This window comes from Pinus tabuliformis, chromosome 8 (genome assembly GCF_031772625.1).
Source record: "Pinus tabuliformis cultivar Carrire ecotype Pingquan chromosome 8, CPIR1, whole genome shotgun sequence".
NCBI lineage: Eukaryota > Viridiplantae > Streptophyta > Pinopsida > Pinales > Pinaceae > Pinus > Pinus tabuliformis.
The window spans coordinates 1,196,061,131-1,196,084,749 of record NC_142294.1 but is presented as its reverse complement, the minus strand read 5'-3'; the positions used below and the strand labels follow the sequence as shown (position 1 = coordinate 1,196,084,749).

At 40.1% G+C, this 23,619-nt stretch overlaps 1 protein-coding gene across 9 annotated transcripts in view; it reads right to left on the bottom strand.

The window, feature by feature from the left end:
* Nucleotides 1-23,619, bottom strand: part of LOC149239665 (glycerol-3-phosphate acyltransferase 9-like) — a 210,251-nt gene that overhangs the window by 174,625 nt on the left and 12,007 nt on the right. For all 9 annotated transcript variants that reach the window (XR_016246459.1, XR_016246458.1, XR_016246456.1 and 6 more), the window contains exons 5-6: nucleotides 4,111-4,229; nucleotides 2,383-2,482 (exon numbers count right to left, since the gene is read on the bottom strand). Coding sequence is in view for 5 of the 9 variants with exons in the window: in XM_089373477.1 (XP_089229603.1) it covers nucleotides 2,383-2,482; nucleotides 4,111-4,229 (219 nt within the window). In the remaining 4 variants the exon portion in view is untranslated. The remainder of the gene's footprint in view (nucleotides 1-2,382; nucleotides 2,483-4,110; nucleotides 4,230-23,619) is intronic.

Below are 23,619 nucleotides of genomic sequence, written 5' to 3'. Positions count from 1 at the left end.
ACACTTGTATATAGACAATAGGTTGTAGGATTGTAGACTTAGAGAGCTTTTGTTCATTGGACATGCGTTTTCAGCCACCTAAAACCAAATCCCATACTTTCCCAAGCAAGTATATTGTCAAGATTTGGTTATATTTGACTCTATAAGAGGCCTTTAACATAGGTAATAGCTTGTCGCACATGCATTTTAATGCATATCTTACAATCTGTCCAATAGGACAAGTTGTTTTCACTTATACTCTAAAATTGTGCACTCAATCAGAAAATTAATAGCATATTCCGTTATATTATTCTCAGTAGACCAAAATCCATAGATTACATGCTATATAAGTGATCTGGATACTAATAATTTGTTTTTAAAAATATGTTATGTTTTAGTGTTTGTTTATAGCAGGACAACAAGCAAACGAAGAACACCTTCACCCATTTGACTCCATTAAAGGCACTGGTCATATATCCGAAGCAGTGGGGAATAATCGGGGAAGCTCCCTTGGCCATTTAGGAGGTGGTGGACTTAAAGAGTGGGGGAAAGGGCCGAGGTGACAGTGGGTCCTCGCCCTGCGTGTGCCAATCCAGTGAGGTTGTTAGGACCTTAGCGGCCCTGCTAATCAGATCACTAACACCTCCTATTGCATGGAACTTACAACTTACAAATCCACCTAGATGAAAGAGTAATACACTAGATATCAAATTTCACTAGAGATGGAACTTGGTAAAGACAAACAATAAAAGATCATATGTGATTTAAAATACCACACACAAGGAGATATAAATGTGTTCATCAATATTTTACAAATATATATTCACTCTCAAGGCATGGTCTTGGTAAAACGTATTGAAGGGAAGCCCCATGGAAAATACTTGTTAGACATGGATTGGCGATACCTTCTCATATTACATCTATCAACAACCCTCATGTATTTATGATGTGATTAAACAAGCAACTTCTACAAAATATCAAGGCTTCTTGTCTTAAAAAAGGACCTAGGAGTCTCGATAGTAATCTCCTTGAGCTAAGGTGGATTATGAGAGCCCTATAAATGGATAGGAGTTGCCTTGGGGTTAAATTAAAGTCTACACATTTCAATATAACATGCTAAATAGGCTTTTTAGAAGAGGGTTTCATGTTTAGGGGATTTGTGGGGTACTCACATCCATGGAGGAATTAATCGAGTTTATAGTCTTACAAGTTGGGGCAAGAACTTTTTTGGGGGGAGTTACTGAAAATAAACCCAAAATCAAATGTCTTGGAGGAAAGAATTTCCTTTATAGGAACTATTTTAAGTAATCTCATATCAAATGTATCAAGGAAAGCGTATTTTTTGGGGAGTTTGGAAAATAATCCCAAATAAAATGTGCTCTAGACTAGAGTAAAATTCCAAATAGCAATGAAGATCAATAGAATATGGGGTTTGGTATAAATTGAGGATAAATTTTGGTTAAAAGATTCTAGTCCATTAGGGAGACTATAAATGCCTTTAAATCACACCTTTTTAGCCACAGTTTGAAGATTAGAATCCCATCTACATATCCAAATTGAAAAATGGACTGTGTTGTTTGCCAATAGGAGATAATAACAGTCTGTTTCTAAACGATGTAGGATGACTTTGCCCTACTAGAATTAGATTCTAGCAAGGCTCTCAAAACTTTATGTTGGTCCAAATTAGTAGAATGGGGTAGTGCTAGGAGACAACTAGATGATCAGATGAGAAGGTAGAGAGCTTTGGGGAACCATTTGGCTAATAGTTCTCTCCTTCCCGTGGAGGAGGAGAGGTAAGTACACATCTGAAGGTGACTCCATTAAGCATATCTTGGAAAAAAAATCCTCAACCTTCAAAAATAACTTTGCTACTACATTATGCATCCTTAAGAATGTTGTTAACCCTTGAGTCTCTAATGATTGAGGCTGAGGCAGGCATGGAAACCCTACATGCTTAAAGCAATCAGAGAAAGACACAGTACTAGATTTTTAGACCATTGATGTAACACTTCTTATAAGCATATTGAAAATTCAAACTAATCTAAGATGCATTTTCTTCAAATAAAAAAGATTTAATATTCAGAATCACTATAAGAGGACTCTTTTTGAAATAAATCACAAGCTTATTCCTCCGTTTTTATCAAACATCCTTTTTTCTCAAGGAATAGCAAGAGGAATATTTGTTCTTCCAAAATTCTACTTACAGCAACCAATGTTTAATTTTACAATTACAAATATCCTCATGAGTGTATCCTACATTATGTTAAGAAGATCATTTAAGAAGGAAACAAACCAAATTCAATTCGGGCAATTTTCCATTAGTTTCGTTTACTATTTCTATGAAACAACCAATTACCATGTAAGATACTTTAACTGAATACTCTAATTGAATGTATAACTAACCTCTAGTTGTTGACGAATTTTATCTTGGTATTTCAAAACAAAATGTACAGGGATATATAGAGAGAGAAAGATCACCCATCCTGCTACCAAGAGCACGACTCTGTACAAATGGAGCTTGATAAGCATAAGAGTATTACCAAGAAATAGAACATAGGAAACATTCAACAGCAAGAAAACTATTGTGTGCCCATAGTATAAAGAAATCAATTTAGAAAATAACTAAAACGAAGAAATCAATTGAAGATACAACCTATACTAGAAGTATTTTGTCAATTGGAAAAACACCATTGAAGTAGAAATTCAACGAGTACAAATGTATATTGTGCCTATCTAGTACAAAGAAATCTAATTACATAACAAACTAATGTAAATGAACCAATTGAGGATAAAACCCAATCCAGAAAACCATTGGAAAAAAAAAACCTTCATGACTAATTATTGATAATGACAAAGAAAATGTTAGAGAAAGCATCACAACTCAAATTTCACCGGTCATTCAAATATAACAGCAATAACAAATATTTTTGAAATTAAGTGAAAGAAGATTAGCCAATATATATGGTGCAACAAATACAGCCAAACAGAGAACATAGAAATAAAAAGGATTGCAAAGAAAATAAAATGACTAGATAAGTTAATATAAATAAGATAATTTTATTAATGTCCAACAAATGACCACAGAATTAGGTCAATGGCACTGTTTAGTACAATTCTATCGATAAAATGTGGGAGCACCACAATGGATCCTATAAAGAGAAAGAAAGCTATAAAGAGAAAAGTATGGATCTATGCTTAGGCTTGAAAAACCCTAGACTCTGACCATAGATTACTGCACTAGGAGGAAAATTTTAAGGCAACCTTATCCGTCAGTGGGCAGTTCAAACTAAGATGGTCAACCTTATAACATATATAATATAGTCTCCCAATCATCACCATGTCATCTAACTCTGCCCCCATGACATCATCCCCTTTGATCCCGACCTCTGCTATGTTTTCTCCATCGTTTTGCTTCTATAGGTGGGAAGTCAGCTCTCTGCAATACACTCCCTGGAAATTGCATTGCCAATGACAATGATGAGGGCATTCAAATATTGCATGCCTTTTCATCTCACAAATAATGCACCATTTCTTCTTTCTTTTCAGATTATGTGGGCACTGGACAGTCTTTAGCATAGTGGTTTTACAAAGATTCACAAATATTGGAATAGGACTAAAAAAGTCCACCTTATAAACATCCTTTGAGGCTGCATAAGTCAAAAGTTTGGCAATCATCCTTAGCATGTCTAGTGGTTGTTTTTGGTATGTCTACTCAGTACATGGTACACCACAGTTCTCTCCCCAGCTGAAGTGTCAGTTCTTTTAGGGATTGCCACAATTTTTTTATATTTTGACATGCATACATTTTGCACAAGGATATTTAGTAACAATATCAGTAAAAAAGTAAACGAATTAATACAAGTTCTAAAACTTAGCAGATAGGAAACTAAAACAGGCTGGTACAGAAAGAGAAAGATCATATTTAAGAGGAACAACAGAATGTTTCGACCACTCCCAACAAGAAAATGTGTCAGCAAAGCATTGAGTGACATTGACAGGGTTGAGAAGGCAACTACAGTTATATTCAGAAAAGAAAGCCAAAAACTAAGAAGAGGAAGCAAATGTGTCTAAGTGCAGCACACACTGTACACAACAAATCTCAACTGAAATACCGTAAGTCAACTGTCTCACCTTGTGGGGAAAAGGATCAAATATCGAACAAATAGTCCAAAGCACCATAAAGGAAATAAATAAAGGTTCCAGTTCCATGCCTCTGGAGGATTTGACTTGAAGCACCGTGTAAAAGAATCCTGCGCATCAATTCCAGCAAGCCATAAATGGAAATACAAAACAAAGGAATTTGGAAGAGCAAAAGAAAATGAAAAGAAGCTTATCTTCACCTCAAAAACAAGAAACTAAAATTGAGAATAATAGACAAAAGTTCCTTGAGGATCATATCATGACTACAGTTGCAGCAATCTGAATGGTATGGCAGATAATTCAGAATTACAACCATTCCTTAGCTGATACCTGCAACTATGTAAGTTAGTTTTGCAAAATAATGTGGGAACAATCAGCAGTTGCTGAAAGTATTTCGACAAATTCTGCAATTTATAATAGAGGTATCATATTCTCATTGATTTTCAATGATCCAACATCGAACACTACCATCTAAAAATGGTGGCCTACTAAAAAATTACCATCATGATCCCTGATCCACTCAAACTGACTTTCAATGAATTTAATTACTAATTTGTAATCTGATGACATATCTTACAGTAAAGGAGTTGCTTGTTTAAAAACTAGAGTCATGGCAGGGACACTGTCAGTGCTTACATCACCAATCAGAAGTCAAGGAAAATAAACCTGGACTAAAGTTGACTTAAAGTTGGAAGATCTGGGCACAGAAAAACTGAAGATGAAGTGGCAAACCTACACAATTTCTCCTGAAAGGGAAAGGCATAAATGCATGGCACAGTCTCATAGTGCTGAAAACTTGAGTTCAAAGTCGCAAAAAAATGGGAGAAAAGAAAAAAAAGGAGCTGTTAGCATGGAATCCTGCAAAAGTAGCATTTTTAATAAACAACTTCCAGAGCCAAAAACATAAACAAATGATCGTAGAAATTGACCCCTAATTGACTGGAAACAATGGGCTTTTTATGAACTTCTGGCCTTTAAGCTTTTGATCCAATAAAATATATAGCAATGGAGACACCCTTTTGGGTTTGGCTTTCAGTCCTTCCAATACACCTCGGGATGAAGGAAACCTTAAAAGAAATTATAGATAAGATAGGCTTTTCCCGATGTCCTCAAACCAAACTTAATTACAAGCAGGTCCCCTATGTTTGTTCATTCTCTTACATGAACACATATGGACACTGGAAGAGGCTGTCAGAAAAAGAGACAACAGCAAAACCAAAGGGAACAAGAAAATCATGAAAAGACTTCAGTAAGAAACCAATCGTACTCCTACAATCCAAGAAAGGAAAGATCCACCTCCGACTGTTAAAAAAACAAATGTGAGCTGTTAAAAAATGAGAACCCAGAGCCCACTTTCCCCCTTCAGAAGAAGCCAAAGTTAATTAATCCAGGCCATGTGTCAAATCAAAAGAAGCAACAATAACAGAATTAGGACCAGTGACTGAAGATGAAATCATTCCTAGTATTGAGGGATTGAGCACTGCAAGTGATAAAGGAGAAGAATTCATTTGGAATTAAGTGACGAACAAGAATGTAGGGAGGCTGCCAAAAGCTGAATCTCTTGAAAGGGATGCACAGAAAGACATTGAATATGGAAACTAATTCCAGCTGGACTCCAAGGTTACAAACATGTAATGTCTCCAATTTTCGATTTACTATCTGAGGAGGTTAGCAGAAACTCTTGGGGTTGTGCCAGCAGTCATAGGGGTGAAACTATACCATTGGTGGTCCGGAGGGGCCAATACTATGTAATATTCCTACTTAGTATTTTACTAAGTAAATATCATTTTTGCTCATTTATGGTTTATTACATGGATGCACTTAGGAGAAGTGGGCTTAGAGGACCCACATTTGATTTTTTGCGTAAGAGGCACTCCAACATTAGAGTTAGAGGAAAGATTGCGACCTTGGTGGAGCGTGTGGGCCACCACAAGGGAATTTCGGCCCACATGGAGAGTATGCTCTCATTGGAGCGGAATTGGTGTGAGGAGTATGCTCTCATTGGGGCAGAAATGGAGGCAGCTTGACAAAAGGAAGGAGGGACTCTCATTTTGCTCATTCATCTATCATTTCAGAAATTGTCTCTTGACATAGCACGCTTGAGCAGGAGCCAAGTCTGCATGTGTTGTTCAGCACACAGGTGTTTCTGAGCGGAGATCCCAGCCCTTGCTTTGGTGGACTTTGAGTGCCAGCCCAAGGAGGGAGTTCTACTTAGTCCCGAACCATACCAGCAGCAGTGAGGCTGTACTATAGTAGAGGGGAAGCTACAACAACACAGGGACTACGCAGTATTGAGTAGAGTCACTCTAGGAGGTTGAGGAATGAGTGGAGTTTGAGGTGGAAACTTGGAGGGAAGGCCTGGGGAGCCTTCTAACAGGGATTGCATGCATTTTTGGGGCATTTAGTAGCAGATTCTATAGGTAGGTCGATTTGCCTAGCAACAGAGCCACTCAAACCAAAGAGGGTCGAATTTCTGGGGTCAAGCTTTGGCCAAACCCTTCATGGGTTATTCTGGGTTTATTGAGGAGAGGTCAAGATTAATTCCTCAGAATTTTCTAAGCAGTGGAGAGGGCCCTAGCAGTAGATCCTTTCATGCAGCAACACATTTTTGGGCAGTTTCAGTGCAGAGCCAAGGCAGCGCAGTGATTGAGCAGAGGAGGGTGTCTAGCATTTCACTTAGGACTTTGCTAGCTTGCCTTGAGCAAGCCCAGGTGCATTCTTTTCAGCACCTTTAGTGTACACTCCCGTTCATTAATAAAATGGCTCAGCAGTGCAGTTTTTCGTGTCAACTGGTGTTTTGATTGCATGTTTTTGTTTGTGTGAATTTTATGACTATTGCATGCCTTTTATTTACCGTAAAATCTCCTTAGGGATATTACAGTGGTATCAGAGCTCATAGAATTGGCACGACCTGTGCAAGCAACGCAGTCTATGACACCGGAGGATAAGCAGAACGTGACATACCGAAGGCAAAGGTACAGAAGCAAAGAAAGACAATTGGAAATTACCCCTGATCCTGTGGCTACAGAGCCTGAGGTAGAAGAAGCCAACACGGGGACAATGAAGGAGACAAAGGAATGAGGAAAAGGAGTTTGCCCAACTCCTATTGAAGGCAGTGCAAGACTTATCCCGAAACATTGAAGGAATGGACCAGCGAAATGGCAATGGCAATACAAGTAAGGGAGTGTAAGGGATTTCCAATTTGGAGAAGTGTCTGGCACTTCGTAGAACCACACATCTCTCAATGCCAACATGCCACTAATCCCAAACACACCCCCTAAGTCCACCATTCCTACGTTCCTACAATCTGGAGTTGGTGGGCATCCTGAGCAGGAGGATACGCCTTATGGGGACTATTTCCTGGAGTATCGATCCTATGGACCTGATTTTGGGAGGGCCATTGCTTTCAAATATTTCAGCCAGCTGAAGGGAAACAATAGGCCCCAGGGACAAAGTGGAGGAGGTTTGTTATGAATTAAAAATTCATAACTAAATATATATCTTAAAATAATAATCATTACAATAATAAATAAATACATAAATATGAATTAATAATTTATTAAATAAATTAAATTGGGGTAAAACTACTTGATTAATATTGAACAAGACATCAGTCCCAAGGGACGTGTCTTTTTGGCTCATGGCCAGTCAACTCCTATAAAAAGAGCACCGCCTAGCCATGTAAAATCATCCATTAATTGAATAAGAATTTATATATATGATTATATTATCAAATGTCTCTGAGCATATTGACAAAGAGTGAACAATTAACTTGTTTCGTCAGAACAAGAAGAAGAAGATAATTGTTAATTAAGTCGTTCACGAAGAAGAAGAAGAAGTTAATTGTTAATTGACAAACAAAATAAATGGTCTCAGTGGCTACACCTGGTAGAATGGTTGTATAATACCACCTACCATATGTCAGCTAAAATGACACCTTTCCAAGCCTTTTATGACCATGAACCACCCATATGGAGGGATTTTGCACTATTTGATTCTAAGGTACAAGCTCTAAAAGACCACTTAAGAGAAAACAAAAGAATTATTAACTTGCTCAAAGAAAATATAATAGTGGCACGTAATAGAATGAAATAACAAGCCGACCAGCGTCGCAGAGAAAGAGAGTTTGAAGAAGGAGATTGGGTCTTTGTTAGGCTTCAACCCTATAAGAAATTATCGTTAAAACAACAAGGGAAAAATAAGCTATCGCCTAAATATTATGGCCCATACCAAATAATCAAAAAAATAAGTAGCATGGCTTATGGACTGAAGCTACCAGACAACTGTCCAATCCACATCACGTTCCATGTGTCAAGTCTCAAAAAAGTACTGAGGCAAAATCAAATAGCTCAAACAAAGATACCTGACACTGATGAAGAAGGAAGAATCATCTTAGAACCTGAAGGTATACTCGCTACCAGAGAGAAGGTATTATGGTCCAAGACTATTAAGGAGTACCTCATCAAATGGAAGAAACTACTAGAGGACTCCTCATGGGAGACAAAGCATTTCCTTCAGCCATACCCAGCGTTATCCATGCTTTGAGGACAAAGCATCTTTAAGGGGAAGCCAACGTTATGAATTAAAAATTCATAACTAAATATATATATTAAAATAATAATTATTACAATAATAAATAAATACATAAATATGAATTAATAAATTATTAAATAAATTAAATTAGGGTAACCGTAAAACTACTTGATTAATATTGAACAAGACATCAGTCCCAAGGGACGTGTCTTTTTGGCTCATGGCTAGTCAACTCTTATAAAAGGAGCACCGCCATAGCCATGTAAAATCATCCATTAACTGAATAAGAATTTATATAATGATTATATTATCAAATGTCTTTGAGCATATTGAAAAAGAGTGAAGAATTAACTTGTTCCAAGGTTACATGCAGGGGACAGACTTGCAGCGCATTGTGGGGAGGTTGTTTCTCCCAAATTTCGATGGGTCCTCCAAGAGCTCGGCCAAGGCATGGGTCGAAAAGCTGGATGTTTATTTCCAGTTGAATCAAATGACGGAAGGAGAGGCAATCAAGATTGCCACGTTGCATTTGGAGGGGGAAGCCCATGATTGGTGGTTCCATGGGCTGACCACGTTGGGGCATCCAAGAGTAACTGCTTATGATGATTTCACCAGGAGGGTGTTGGAACGATTTGAGAAGAAAAATCCGGAGGAGTATTTTGGGGAGATGACAAGGCTCAAGTAGACTGGGAGTGTAGAAGCATTCATTTCAGAGATTTTGTGATTGTCTGTGATGGTGCCGGATTTTCGGAGTCTAGGAGGATCTACATGTTTGTGGATGGGCTAGCAAAGCCATTGCGCGGGTTAGTGAGGTCCAATAGGCCCACTACATTACAGGATGCGGTAGGGAGAGCCCGAGATTTACAGGATGCCCTACCTAGGGCTCGAGCACCACTACCCCCTAGACAGGATTTCCAATAGAGGGGGAAAGACACCAGGGCTCCACCACTGAGGGCCAATCAGGGGCGTGCACAGTAGGATGAGGAAACCCGGAGAGACCTCAAAAGGAGGAAATTGTGCTTCACTTGTCAGGAGCCATGGGCACCAGGACAAAAATGTGCAGCGGGCAAGGCCCACTACATCGACGTCTTTTCTGACAGTGATGTTGAGGATAAGACCTATTTTGAGATGGGTGGAGATGACAGTGCAACACCTCAGGAGGGAGGACCACCGCCACCACCACCACCACCAGGGGTAGTGTCCTTTGCACCTTCTGGAGGGGTCCTTGCATCACTGCATGGGGTACCCAAATTTTTGACCTTGAGGATCAGAGGCATTGTTCAGGGGAAGCGTGTATCAGTTCTGGTGGATAGTGGGGCTACCCACAATTTCATTGATGCTCAGTTGGTTCAGAGGAGAGGCATCACCACTGAGGAGTTAGAGGGATTCTCAATTCTTGGTGCTGGGGACAGAAACATGTAGTGCACTCATTATCTGCCAGATTTGACAGTGACCATGGGGAACTACTCCATGACAGATCATTTCTTTGTAGTAGATGTACTAGACAACAACGTGGTGTTGGGAGTCTAGTGGCTCTATTCGCTTGGCAAAGTCACAACCAACTGGAGGAAGTTGGAGATGGAGTTTGTAGGGCCAAATGGCAAGTCAGTGTTGCTTCGGGGAATGCATTCATACCCACCACAGACTGTTTCGGCCCACAAGATGGAGGCTGATTTGAGACATGGGGACATTGAGTGGGTTGTGGAGTTCAGGATCTCAGAGGTTGGGGGCAAGCCCAAGCCACCACATCGAGAGATACAGGCTATTCTTGGCAGGTATCTAGTTGTATTTGGGGACATACCACTGAGTTAACCACCTGATTGGGGGTTTGAGCACACTATTGAGCTAGAGCCAGGAGTGCAAGCCATCATCACCACTCCTTATCGACATCCCAAGGTATATCGCGATGAGATAAAGAGGGTCATCCATGAGATATTGGCACTTGGGCATATCAGGCCCAACTCTAGCCCTTTTGCTTCATTGGTTGTGCTAGTGAAGAAGAAGGATGGGTCCTTACGTGTCATGTTCCCATTTTTATTCCTCTTCATAGTACAGCCAGGGTGGATTTCCAAGGCAGGGGATGGCCAGGTCAATGGAGCAGGTTTATGATATCAAGGGTCCCGATGGAGTTTTGAGGAGTTTTTATGGGATTTGATGGCATTTTCTTGGCATATTCCATCATCCGCACAGTTTGTCTTTCGTTTCGTCGCATTCCGACAACTTTCAAAAATCAACATTATTATTGGGCATAACTTAATTAATTATGCTCGAGGTGGCATTTCGGGGAAATTAATTGATGGAACACCTCAGTGTAATAGCTCATTGGAACCGGAACGAGAAGATCTACAGGATGGGATGTTGAGAAGAGACTTCCAACGGCCGAAGGGACTATGGTGAGCGTTTTTCCATTTTCCTTGATTAAAAATGACTTTAATTAGTCATTTAATTAAGGAAAAATAATTAATTGAAGAAAAAGGGCCAAAAGTGACTTAAGTGAAATAAAATTAAATTAAAAGGTCACTTGATGAGCTTCTAGAATAATAATAAAATAATAAAATAAGATGCTTCTAGAGGCTTGGAGATCTATCCATGAGATCTATAAAAGTTGAGGAGAAGGTCATTTGGAGACATCTTGGATTTGATATTGTTTCTTGTATGAGAGGTTGAGAACCCGGTTCTCTTCTCCAGCAGTAGCCCCAGGACGAAACCCTCGGGTGATTCAGTGAAAGTGGGCGAGCACCTATCTCTTCCCTTGGTGAATCCATTCAGGATTCACAGGTTGCAGTGTATTGATTTTTTGTTTGTTTTGGAGGCCGATTTGCAGCAATATTGTAGATCAATTGGAGGCCCGCTTTTCATCTCACCTCTTTGGGGTTGTGTGTGCTTGTAAAACCCCAGTTTATCTAATATAATAAAGCTGAGGATTTTTCTTATTCAGTGTGTTATGGATTGCAGTGCTCTATTTGTCTTTATTTTACATGGCAATCTTCTGTTAAATGAATAGTAATTTTATTTGAAGAGCTTGTTCCAAATTTTTCTCATTTGGGACTTTACAGTGGTATCAGAGCTCAAATGCTGGCTCAGCCTGGAGGGTTCCAATTTTTATTGCAGATCAACTCAAGGGTTTCAAGATTTATTTCATTTTTCCAGAGTCATTATTTTGTTGCAGAAGAAATTTCTTTCAAAGCAAAGATTAAGTTTCATACAAGAAGCATGCGTTGCACAATTATTGCCACAATGAGAACTTTTTGGACGTTGAATATTTAATCAAGGGTCTGTATTTGTAAAAATATCATTTGAATTAGTAAAGGGATACATTTTTTTTTATATTCAAAGGTTATCGAATTTCAGTGAAGGGGAGCGCTTTTCCCCTTTAATTCCTGGCATTTCGGGGTTGTGACTCGTAGTCGGGTTTCGGGCCATGTGGAGATTGAACTGAGAGGAAGTCGTGTAATTTGCAAGAGTCGCTTGCATTATTTGGGCCATGAACAAATTATAGAGGGCCGATTTAATTTTCACGCCCAACCAAACTATTGGGGCCGAATCACATATATTGGAAGGAGCCAATTGTTCAGTCGTCAATCTGAGCTATTCCACTGGGCCACTGCTTTCATTTCAAGGGCCGAATTATTGGATTCTAAGGTGAATCTATTTCCCCTTAGTGCATCATCAAAAGCCGCGAGCATCCTTCGAATAAAAGTTCGGGTTGTGGCCAAATTTATTTGACGGACAAGTTTCTGGGTCCAGTGACTAGTGTTGCACACTGGTCGACGACAACCAAGTTGTAATTGCTACGTTGGTGCAAGAACTGATCAGTAGCAGCCTATGGTGCGAAGTTTTTTTCCGAAATTCCAGCGCTGGAGTGCGAATGTCACAAAGGTGGAACGATGGGGCTTGAAAGTACGAATTTTCTTATAAGAGGGGTGTATTGCCACGCTATAGTTCTGGACGAGCTTGGCTACTAATGAAGTTGAGCTACCTCCAGCTCTTGTTACGTCAGTTTCTGGATGTTTCCTCTACCAAGACAGGATTCTGTGAGAGAAAGGGACGAATCGACTTGCATGTGGTGATGGCGGCGACAAAGGAGTCGAAATTCTCTGCAACGACATTTTGATCCAGGCAAATGCACATCTATTGGTCCGTAAAATAACAACGTCGAGGAGTGCAGTCATTGATCGTTACGCCCCTGTTTTCATCAGCGAAAAATTATTTGGAGTGGAGACCATTCACGTGAGCCAAGCTGAATTGTGGGCAGTGCCCGGTCACACCTACAAGCTGGGGACTGTAACGGCGAAATTGTGGGGAAGCGAATTCCATTTGCTGTCAACATGAGCCGTCACATTGTCACATTACTGAAGACCGCAATTTGTTGTCACATCCGCATTATACATTTAGTGATTTGGAGTCGCTAAGGGGATGGGCGAAATCGATCGAGCCAAACTCCAAGTCAAACAGTCAGAATCGCGGAGTTTCGACGTACCAAATTGGATATGCCAGACTTATATTAACTCAACAGTTGTTAAATTCCTCTAGTGGATGGAAGCGATAAATTTCTGAGCGACTAGCCGCATTCGTTAGAACAGGGACTATCTTGAATAACTTGACGCCAGCTTCTGCATACGCCAAAGGTGAATCAGTAAGAAAGTCAAACCACCTGGAAATTGATTTCTGTGATCGTGCTGACAACAATATTATTTTTAAAATTTCACGTGAAGAGACTGCGTCATATTGGTCGAACTGTTTGCTTCAATAGGGAATATAAAGAGGCTGAATTTACAGACGTATAAGGCACTGTATTACTGCATGCATTTCCAGAACTAATATTTCAAGGGGCCGTATTATCCTCCTGTAGTTGATTGAACAATTCAAGGAGCTACTGCTGGAGCATGAACCAGAGTTAAATTTTGAAGCACCTTTCATTGCTGAAGGATATGTCAGAAGGCACCAGGAGTTGAGTCAAAGAAGGGAGTTGTGCGTGGTTGTCGTAAAGAAAAAGTGTTGATATTCAGTGAATTGAATTCATTAAGTGACTGTTCAGCCTCTATTTTTGTTCCGAATCATATTTCCTTGCTAATATTTGCCTTGCTAGAGTACCCACTAGTCAATATCCTTAGAGGAAGACAAGTTGTTGCAAGAAGGAGTTGATTCATTATGCAAGCTAACATATAAAGGATCATTCCAGGTTCCGTCATTCTTTTTTTTGTTTGTTCAATGCACCCTTTTATATTTCCGAAGCTGCTTGTGTGATGTAACAACATTGTGGGTCTAATATATGTAGCATCTGGCTATTTTAAAATTTGATGGTGCATATTAAATCACTGAATAAATTATTTTGGGCATAAAATTTATGATATAACACCTACAGCAGAGGGAATGAACAAAGTCATTGTGGATATAAGAGAGTCCATAGCTACAATACATAACATTGCTATTATATTATCCCCACAGCCTTGTATATGTTGTTGTTGGGGCATCAGCAGAATTGTTGAATGATGGAGTATTTAAAGCACCTCATGAATCAACACAATAGTGCTCTAGCAGACCACAATACAAACCCAAAAACAAAACTGAACAACAGACCTTTCTCAAGAGGGGTCTATGTCATTTTTCAGAAGGAACAACCAAGAGATTTGCAGAAGGAACCGAAGATGGGACACAAAATATTTGCACTTGGAACATATTTGAAGCACATGAGGGTCACATGGAAAGTTCTTTTCAAACTTGATGAACTAAATGCCCTCCTTTCCAAAGTCAGTCAATTAGAGGGGAAGAAGTTGATGTGGGCTTTGAAATTAGCCATGCTAGCTTTAATACGTCACAAGTTCTTGGAGGAACCTTGTGAAGGGGTTAGACTTCCAGTTGTATCTTGTCTCGGTAACATCATGAGACTAATCGCCTCTATAGCTCCTTACAATGATGATGTTATGAAGAGAGTTTTCAGACTGGTGATAGAAACTTTCCAGGACTTGGACCACAATGAGGGTCCTACCTTTGGGAAGAAGCTTGAGATTCTAGAAGTCATGGCTATGACTAAGACTTGTGAAATCGTGTTTGATATTGAGTGTGATGGTTTGATCCTGCAGATGTTCCAATGCTTCTTCAGTGTTAGGAAACATTATCTTGACACAGTCATAGCACACATGCAGTCCATCCTGTTGTCATGCACGAGATGTCGTGATGTCATTTGCTGGGAGTTGCAGTCTCTATTGTTGTCCGTTTGGAGGAGAGAACAATTGGTCTCGCCTGTTTCTTATGAACTAGCATAGAGGTTGGTTGAGTAGAACATTGGGTTGTTCAGGAGACAGTTGACCAGGAAGGAGCAGCTCAGGTTTGGGGGTTCATGCAACAAGAATGAGATGAGGAAGGGACTTTGCTTTGTTTGCAAGGAACCTTGGGGACCTAACCACTCATGCTTGAGTGACGTTGGGGAGATGACAGAGGTAGAGAAAGAGTAGATTCCTTTTGCCTTTCAGGGTGAGGACTCTTCTTTGGACGAGTCCATGGGTTCATACGATGATACCTCTGAGGAGCACAAGTAGTCGTGTGGAGTTGATAACAGTAGCCCAGATATGCACCCATGTGTGGTAGAGTATGAGGAGTAGTCGATTGTTGCCATGAGGGAAGGAGATCCGAGAGCAGATGTGCGACTGATGATTCAGCATAGAGAGCACATAGAGGGGCATGAGATAGTGGATACACAGTGTGCGGGATGGGCCATTTTTGGATAGTCAACTAGTGGCTCATGTTGAGTCCCTGATGGAAGATGAGCAGACACCCTTGAGGCTAGCCATTGAAGTGGAGCATGCAGATGTGCAGGCAGCCTCCAGGGAGGCAGTATTTGCAGACACTTGTCCTCAGAAGGTGTTGGAGATTGATGGGGTAGTTTTGCAGGAGGTTAGTAGGCGGCAAGGAGCTGTTTGAGGTAGCAGCGCATCCATCTTTGGGTCTACCCATTGATGAGGTGAAAAAAGAAGTAGTGGCAGCTAGAAAAGCTGCAACATATTTAGGCAGCAACCCTCTCCAGGAGTTCATAGACAGGGTTTGCAACACAGTGTGCCCACTTTTTCCCATTAGAGGGAGAGAGGCAGGATTTCTTGGACATGTTTTGATTGTCCAGGTAGAGCATCAAGAATTGAGCATGGACCAATATCAGCATAGCAGATGTATTCCTTGCACAGGAGTCCATGCATTGGATTAGCGAGAGATCATGAGCGGGTACCCTACTGATGGAGTATCATTTTTAGTTAGAGGCTTTGTATTGCAGGAACCCTTAGAGGTGAGGGATATTACATACTTCAGTTGGCAGCAGGATGTAGGATGGCCACTCATCAATATCTCGGCACAACATCAACAAGATGAGATTAACCTTGGTTTATGCCAAGAGTTGGATTGGAGAGAGGTGATGAGTTGGTACGCAGTGGATGGAGTAGCATTCTTGGTTGGAGTTATAGAAGAGCAGGAGCCATGGAGCCTTGATATTTGTTCTTGGTGGCATTGGGATCCAGGAGGACTCGTTGATGACAGGTTCAGTGAACGATTGGCCTGGGATACAAGCATTGAGAGGTCCGTTCATGATGGGTTGACACAGGGGCAAAGCATCACCCAGTGGTTCATATGGTATCCGGGCATTGGGTCTCAATTTCGTCAGGCCACCAGATTGGTCCACAAATTTGGATTGCTCGAGGGCAAGCAATGTTGGGGCAGGAGGACTGTCATGTCCCCATTTTTATTCTTCTTCATACTACAACCAGGGTGGATTTGCAGGGGATGGCTAGGTCAGTGGAGCAGGTTTATGTCATCAGGGGTCTCGCTGGAGTTTTGAGGATTTTTTATTGGATTTGATGGCATTCGCTTGGCATATTCCATCATTCACACGGTTTGCCTCTCGTTTTGTTGCATTCTAATAACTTTCAAAAATCAACACTGTTATTGGGCATAACTTAATTAATTATGCTTGAGGTGGCATTCCGAGGAGATTAATTGATGGAACACCTCAGTGCAGAGTTGCAGGGGAGCGCTCCCTCCCCCCCCCTCGCTCCCGCTTCCAATCTGCGCTCCGGGCGGGAGTGGGCTCCCGATAAAAAAAATTCCGCTCCCTGCCAAAATCGGGAGCTTTGCAGAAAATAAAATACTAAAAACTGAGAAATTTTAGTGCACACAAGAATTTTGACACAGTTATTTTTGGACAATTTTCACCGGAAAAACCCAATGCGGGAAAACTGATGCAGCAAATGTGAGTTTTATTATTATTCTTTAGCAACAAATCTGAGTACAATAATTTAGATGTCCAATTGGCAATCTAATCTGACGAAAATACTCGCAAAATTATTATGAGAATTTTCTCTCACCCCTTCCTATGCTGTAGGGCAAGGATTGTATATACGTTGTAGTGGATCATTTGACCAAATATGCACACTTCTTCGCTATCCTAGCCCAATATTCTGCTTCACAGGTAGAGGAGTTGTTTTTCAAAGAGGCCTTCCATTTGCATGGTCTCCCCAAGACCATAGTTAGTGACAGGGACAACCGCTTCATGGGAGCATTCTGGCAAGAGATTTTCCGATTAGTGGGCATTGAACTCACCCCCAACATTAGTTACCACTCGCAGATGGATGGCCAAACTGAGAGGGTCAACAAATGGTTAGAGGGATACCTACGAAACTATGTGACCGGACAGCAGAGGTCGTGGATCCGGTGGTTGCATTTGGGCGAGTATTGCTACAACACCACCCACCACATGTCCATTGGTATGTCACCTTTCCGTGCTTTGTATGGTTATGATGCTTTGTCTTTTGCTGACCTTGTTTTTGGAGACAATCGGGCCCCAAAGGCCAAAGATTGGATCCAAGAGAGCCAAGACATCCTCAAGGCTCTCAAGGACAACCTGTTGATAGCCTAGAATCAACAGAAAGTGTATGCAGACAGGCACAAGATCGAGAGGCAGTTTGAGGAGGGGGACTTAGTCTTCCTGTGGCTACAACCATATAGACAGTCCACACTAAAACAGAAGGGGGCCGAGAAGCTACAACCCTGCTTTTATGGGCCATACTGGTTGATTAGGAGAGTTGGAGAGGTGGCCTATGAGCTGGAGCTTCCACCAGGAAGCAAGATCCACAATGTTTTTCACGTCTCATGCCTCAAAAAGGTGTTGGGACAGCAGGTGACAACAGCCACAAAGTTACCTCCACTAGATGATGAGGGACATCTTGTGTTAGAGCCGGAGGCCATTTTGGAGACTAGAGAAAGGAAGCTAAGGAGAAGAACCATCAGGGGGTATTTGGCACACTGGAGAAATTTACCGGATGAGGATGCCACTTGGGAGGGTGAGCACATACTTCAGCATCCAACACTGCAGTTGCTTGGGGACAAGCAACATTTGGGAGGGGAGGACTGTAATATCCCTTCCTAGAATAATTTCCATGAATTTACTTTCACAATTTTGGAAATTTTGTTTATTATGGGACCCACAAAATTTTGGACTAAGACTTAGGAGATGGAGGCTGAAAATCTTTTTGTTTGTGGGATGTGGGGGCCACACCCACATGAAGTACGCATTTTCTTAGAGGGAAATTCAATTTTCTAAGGTAGGAGATAAAAATGCTTGATGGAGGGGTCGACATGGGAATGTATCTCTAAAATTATAAATAGAATGGGCCTAGCAGCTATTGGGGTCTTTTGTCAATCTAATATTTCTCTTGTTGCTCGAGCTACTTAGCCGGGTCACAGTGTTGTTTAGCGCAAAGCTTTCCAAGGGGAGAGCTCACCCTTCTTTCGGTGGACTACGAGTGCCACCCTAGGAAGGTAAAATTGTGCCATTTTGGAGGAGGATTTGTGGAGCTCAAGGTGCATTGTACAACCATTCATTCAGCCAATTTCGTGCTCCAGGAGGACGCAGTAGGGGATATCGTACCACTTATTTCAGCTATCTTCCGAGTGGCATTTGTATGGAGAAATTTTGCTTAGCAAGTCTAGGGGAAGTCCAAGCTAGGTGAGGAGTTTTGGAGCCAGAGATTGTTGCATTAAGGTAGGGCAAATTCTTCTTACTCAGGGCCAGCGTAGGAGCTAATTTTTGGGCACAAGTGGGAGGTTGAGGAGAGGAGTTTGGGAGTTGGGTTGTGCTGGGAGTTTGAGGAAATCATCCGGGGAGTAGAATTCAACATTTTTGGGGTGACTGGAGGGATGCTTCAGCAAATTTCCAAACAGACCGTATTTTCCAGCAAGTTTGAGGAGAGCATGGTATTTGGGGTCAATTTTCGGAGGTCAGAACTAGACCAAACCCTTTATGGGTTTTGGTGGGTTTATTGAGAGGAGATCGGGGCTAATTTTGCAAAATTTTCTTAGCACCGAAAGTTGGTATTTCAGTAATTATTTTCTAGCAAACAATGCAATTCCTCTTGGTGATCACATGGGTGTTTACTTATATTTCTGAATTTTGTGTATGCATGTCAGATATTGCTTTGTTTATCACTGTTTCTCCTAATTAGGAACATTACATGGTCTCCCGTCCTTCAGCAACTAAATCGATCTCTTCCTGGCACTCACACTGGGGCTTTTAGCTCACTTGCACTTCTTGGACAACTTTTCTGTAGAATAATTTGGCCTCCCTCTTTCCTGCCTCTCTAGCATTGGAAAACTACTAGGAAATTCCTCTGGAATTCTCTCTATTGCTCCCTCAATGACTAATGCTACTCCAATGGCTCAAATTCTTCCCTCATTGAATCACTGTGCACAGGGAAATTCGTACTGTCTGGTTGATTGCTCCCGCTCTTATGTAACTCCTCATCCCATCGATCTACCCTTATAATCACTCACTGGAGCTTCAACAACAGTGATTAGATCCTCATCAATGGTTAGGATCATCTTAGACTTGATCCATGTGAGTCTCTAGAGCATTCTCGATCATCCTCAATTAATTCGCATTAATTAATCATTTTTCCTAAGTTAGACTTAGGCAATTTTTAGTTATTGATCAATTAATTTAATTGAGGCATTTAGCAAGCTTATCTCACGAAACCTTTTCTGGGTTTTGGAGATCTCATCTTGCTTAGCCTCTTAGACAAAAAAAGAGACCAGAACACATGTCTGGTGCTATAAAAACTGACATATTATGCTCTAAATGAAGGACCTTGGTTCTAGGGTAGAGTCAAGCTATTTATCACCCCATGGTTCCCTGAGTTTGATGTCAATACTATGGTGGTTTCTACCATGCCGATCTAGTTGAGGCTCCCAACCCCCCCCCGCTTTCCTTTCTAGCATCATAAAGTCCTTGAAGACAATGGAAACACTTTGGAAAAACATAAAAAACAGATCCGGAACAAACAATAAAAGGCATCCACATATGCTAGAATATGTGTGGAGATTGATCTTAGTAAAGGGTTCCCAAATCATATAATTTTGAAACACAACAAATTCCATTGGAAACAGGTTCTAGATTATGTGAACATGGCGTTCTGATGCCATATACGTTTTCAAACAAGACATCTACAGAAATCATGTCCATAAGCAAAGAAGAATCCTAAGAAGAAGAAGAGGAGGCAATCTAATAGGCCAAAAAGGATGGTGATTCTCATAAAAACATCCTTCTAAGGATGAAGAAGAAGATAACAAGGAAATCCAACCTAAAAAAGAAGCAATGAATGATATGGCCCAATAGGGAAACATGCTGAAAGAGGAAACTATGGTTTAGCTAGGGACAATGACCATACATCAGAACGGAATGGATCCAGAGGACACTTCGACATTGAATGGAATTGGGGGCACAATACGAGCTCATGTCTCTGAGATCTCAGATTCTAATAAAGAAGTCCCCTAAGTGGGACGTGAATTGGCCTTAGTTCTTGTCGAACCAAATCCAGATGGTTGGCAAAAAGTGCAAAAAAGATAAAACTAGCAGTAGTTGTTAGTGTTAACTTTTTGCTCTTTTGTTTGTGTTTCTTGGATATGCTCTGTGTTTCTTAGCCATTTATAGAACCTTTCCACTGTCTTCTGTCCTTTTTAGCTTTGTCATGTACTTTTCATTTTCCATATGCATACACACTATGAGTGTCTTCAAAATGTAATTTTTATACCATCAATAAAAAATATGGTTTTTTTGTAGAAACAAATAAATAAAATAAAATTAAATTAAAAAACAAACAAACAAAGCACCCTCTCTTAACACTATAGCATTAACTAAAAAAAAACATGAAAAAGGACCTTAAATAGCTTCTCTCCTACTACAAGAGTCTTAATATGCAAAATGAATAATATTAAGGAAACAACATTTGCATTAGTTGACATGAAGGGAATAATAGTTATTGAACATGTGAAATGGAATATCTTATATTGATATTGGAATTGATAGGAACGTTCACATTGCCACTTTGAGGAGGCAACCTCCAAAAGAGCAAAGCTTCAATACAATGTAAAATATTATATTCCTCCTACATAACTCTTTACAACCATAAATAGCTTCTAGCAAACCCAAACCATAACCACTAGTGGCCCCTCCACTAATATCTATGCCATATTATATTTTTGAATGCAACTTATCTAGTGGGCTTTATTTAATGAGGCCACATTACATTATTGAGTACACATAACAACTACATAGTGGGCCTTCCTTACTAAAGCAACATTATATTATCCAGTACACAAACTAACTACCTACTTCATCTTCTTCAATGGTACCACACACATTCCAGCTACATAGTGACTCAGTGAGGCTTACTTGATGAGGACGACTACCTTACATTAATAACAATGTAAGTACCAATAATTATAGTAGTTAGGGTGGGACCCTAACATGCCCCCTCCATGTAAAATCAACATTGTCCTTTGTTGCAAATCTGGGGAAATTTCTGCAAGATCTCAACAAGTTCCCACATGGCATCTTCTAGTTGCAAATCCTTCCACTATATCAACACCACCTAATTCCAAGAGTGCTGGCATAGGAAACTCTTGTGTTTGTCCAATACAGTGTTTGACTACAACCAAATAGAACCATGTTTGTCCAGTTGTGGTAGAACTATTTAAACTCGACTATTGTTTTACTCATTGGCTTTAGCTAGGAAACATGAAAAATGGCGTGGATCTTGGAGTGGGCGGGGAAAGCTAGTTTGCAGATCACTTGGCCAAACTTTTTAAGCACCTTATAGGGTCCATAAAACTCGGGTGTGAGCTCTTGGGTCTCTTCTACCAAAGAGAGGTTTGTTTGTATGGTTCGAGATGAAGATACACTAGGTATGTCACCTCAAAGCTTCACTCTAGCCTAGTGTAATTGTGTAATTCTATGCCATGCATCTTTTTTGGATTCCCCCACATGAAAAATATACAATGTTCCATGGGGACGCGTCCCCCAGGGTCGGGTGCGCTCACCCCTCGCACCTGGGACAGGGGGACATCTGGGGAAATGTTTCCCCACGTCCCCCTTTAGGGGAGATGTGGGGAGACACAGGGGAGGACGTTTCCCCAGTGTGGGGGAAGCGACTCCCCAAAAGGGGGATGCCTCGGCATCCCCCCTCAAAATGGGCTATGTGTCCCGCCTTAAATTTGCTTGTAAACAATGATTTATGACAAGGGAAACCTAGTATTTGACCATATTGCCCTACTAATGATATGCAATTCATGGTAATGTTAAATTCTTAAAGTAAAAGGGACATTCTCCTTATATCTTTCATTTTCATCATTTTTCTTAAATTTTTAACATTACCATGAAATGACTCAGGATGTTTGAGAGTGGTTCCGACCTTATTGGATTTCATATGGAGAAAGTAGAATTTTAGATCTCACTCAAAATTCAGCGGACTTAACAATTTTTCAGGAATTTAGGATTCGATGGATTGCAATGTTTCCATTGCATTTTGTCATGTACAAGGGTATGGAATTAGTATTTAATCAAGAGCACCAAGCCCTCTATATACTTTAGAGTGACTTTTAAACTCATCATTCCGCTGTTTTTGAGTTTTAGTTATATCAATTTACTATTCCGGTCATCAGATTTTAGTATCTATTATAGTCTATTTTGCTTAGTACTAATTAAATTTTAGAATGATGAATGATGAATTTTAATTTTAAATCAATTTAGAATCTAGAATGATGAATGATGAATTTAATTTTTAAATCAATGTAGACTCTAGAATGGTGAATAATGAATGATGAATATGGATCAGAGTATTTCATTATTGAATCTCGTGGTCTATGGATGAATCATGTATGTATTAGTAGGGATGATGAGTATGGATCAATGTATTTCATTATTTAATTCAATTATGTATTTATGCTTTTATTATTGAATGAATTTGAAATATATATATATATATATATATATATTAAAAAAGAAAAAAATATATATACCCTGACGTCCCCCCGCCCCCCTTAAATTTCCCTAAAACTTGAGGGTATTCCCACACGTCCCCCTTGTGCACCTCCCCGCACCCACGTCTCCCCGTCTTAGAGTCTTGGTGGAACATTGCAAATATATCATTATCATATTGAGCTTATATAAACATCTCATTCATTATAGAGAGTTTGATCAAGATCATAACCCCTCAATTCCTTGATACATACTTTGTTTAGGCATCCACATCAATCTTACTCCTCACTTTTTTCCCAATACAAATCTATCCACACATCTATATTCAAATATGGCTGACATCTTATGTTTCCATGATTTAATTTTCTGAACATTAAACTTTTCATTTTCCCTCAACATTATACAAGCTAAACTCCCCAATTTCAATGTTTTAATTACACCAAACAAATCTGAATTGAGGGTTATAACTCAAGAATTGGCAAAGCTAGTACCATCCCAAACAAAAACACACTAGATATGAATACTGAATTTATTGTCAAACCATTTACTTAACAGAAAAATAACTGATATCCTAAACAAAAACACATTAAATCTGAATCCTGAACTTAATTGTCACTATGCCCAGAAAATTAAAAAATCACTGTTCTTGGCCATCACTTCGAAAACCTCATTTC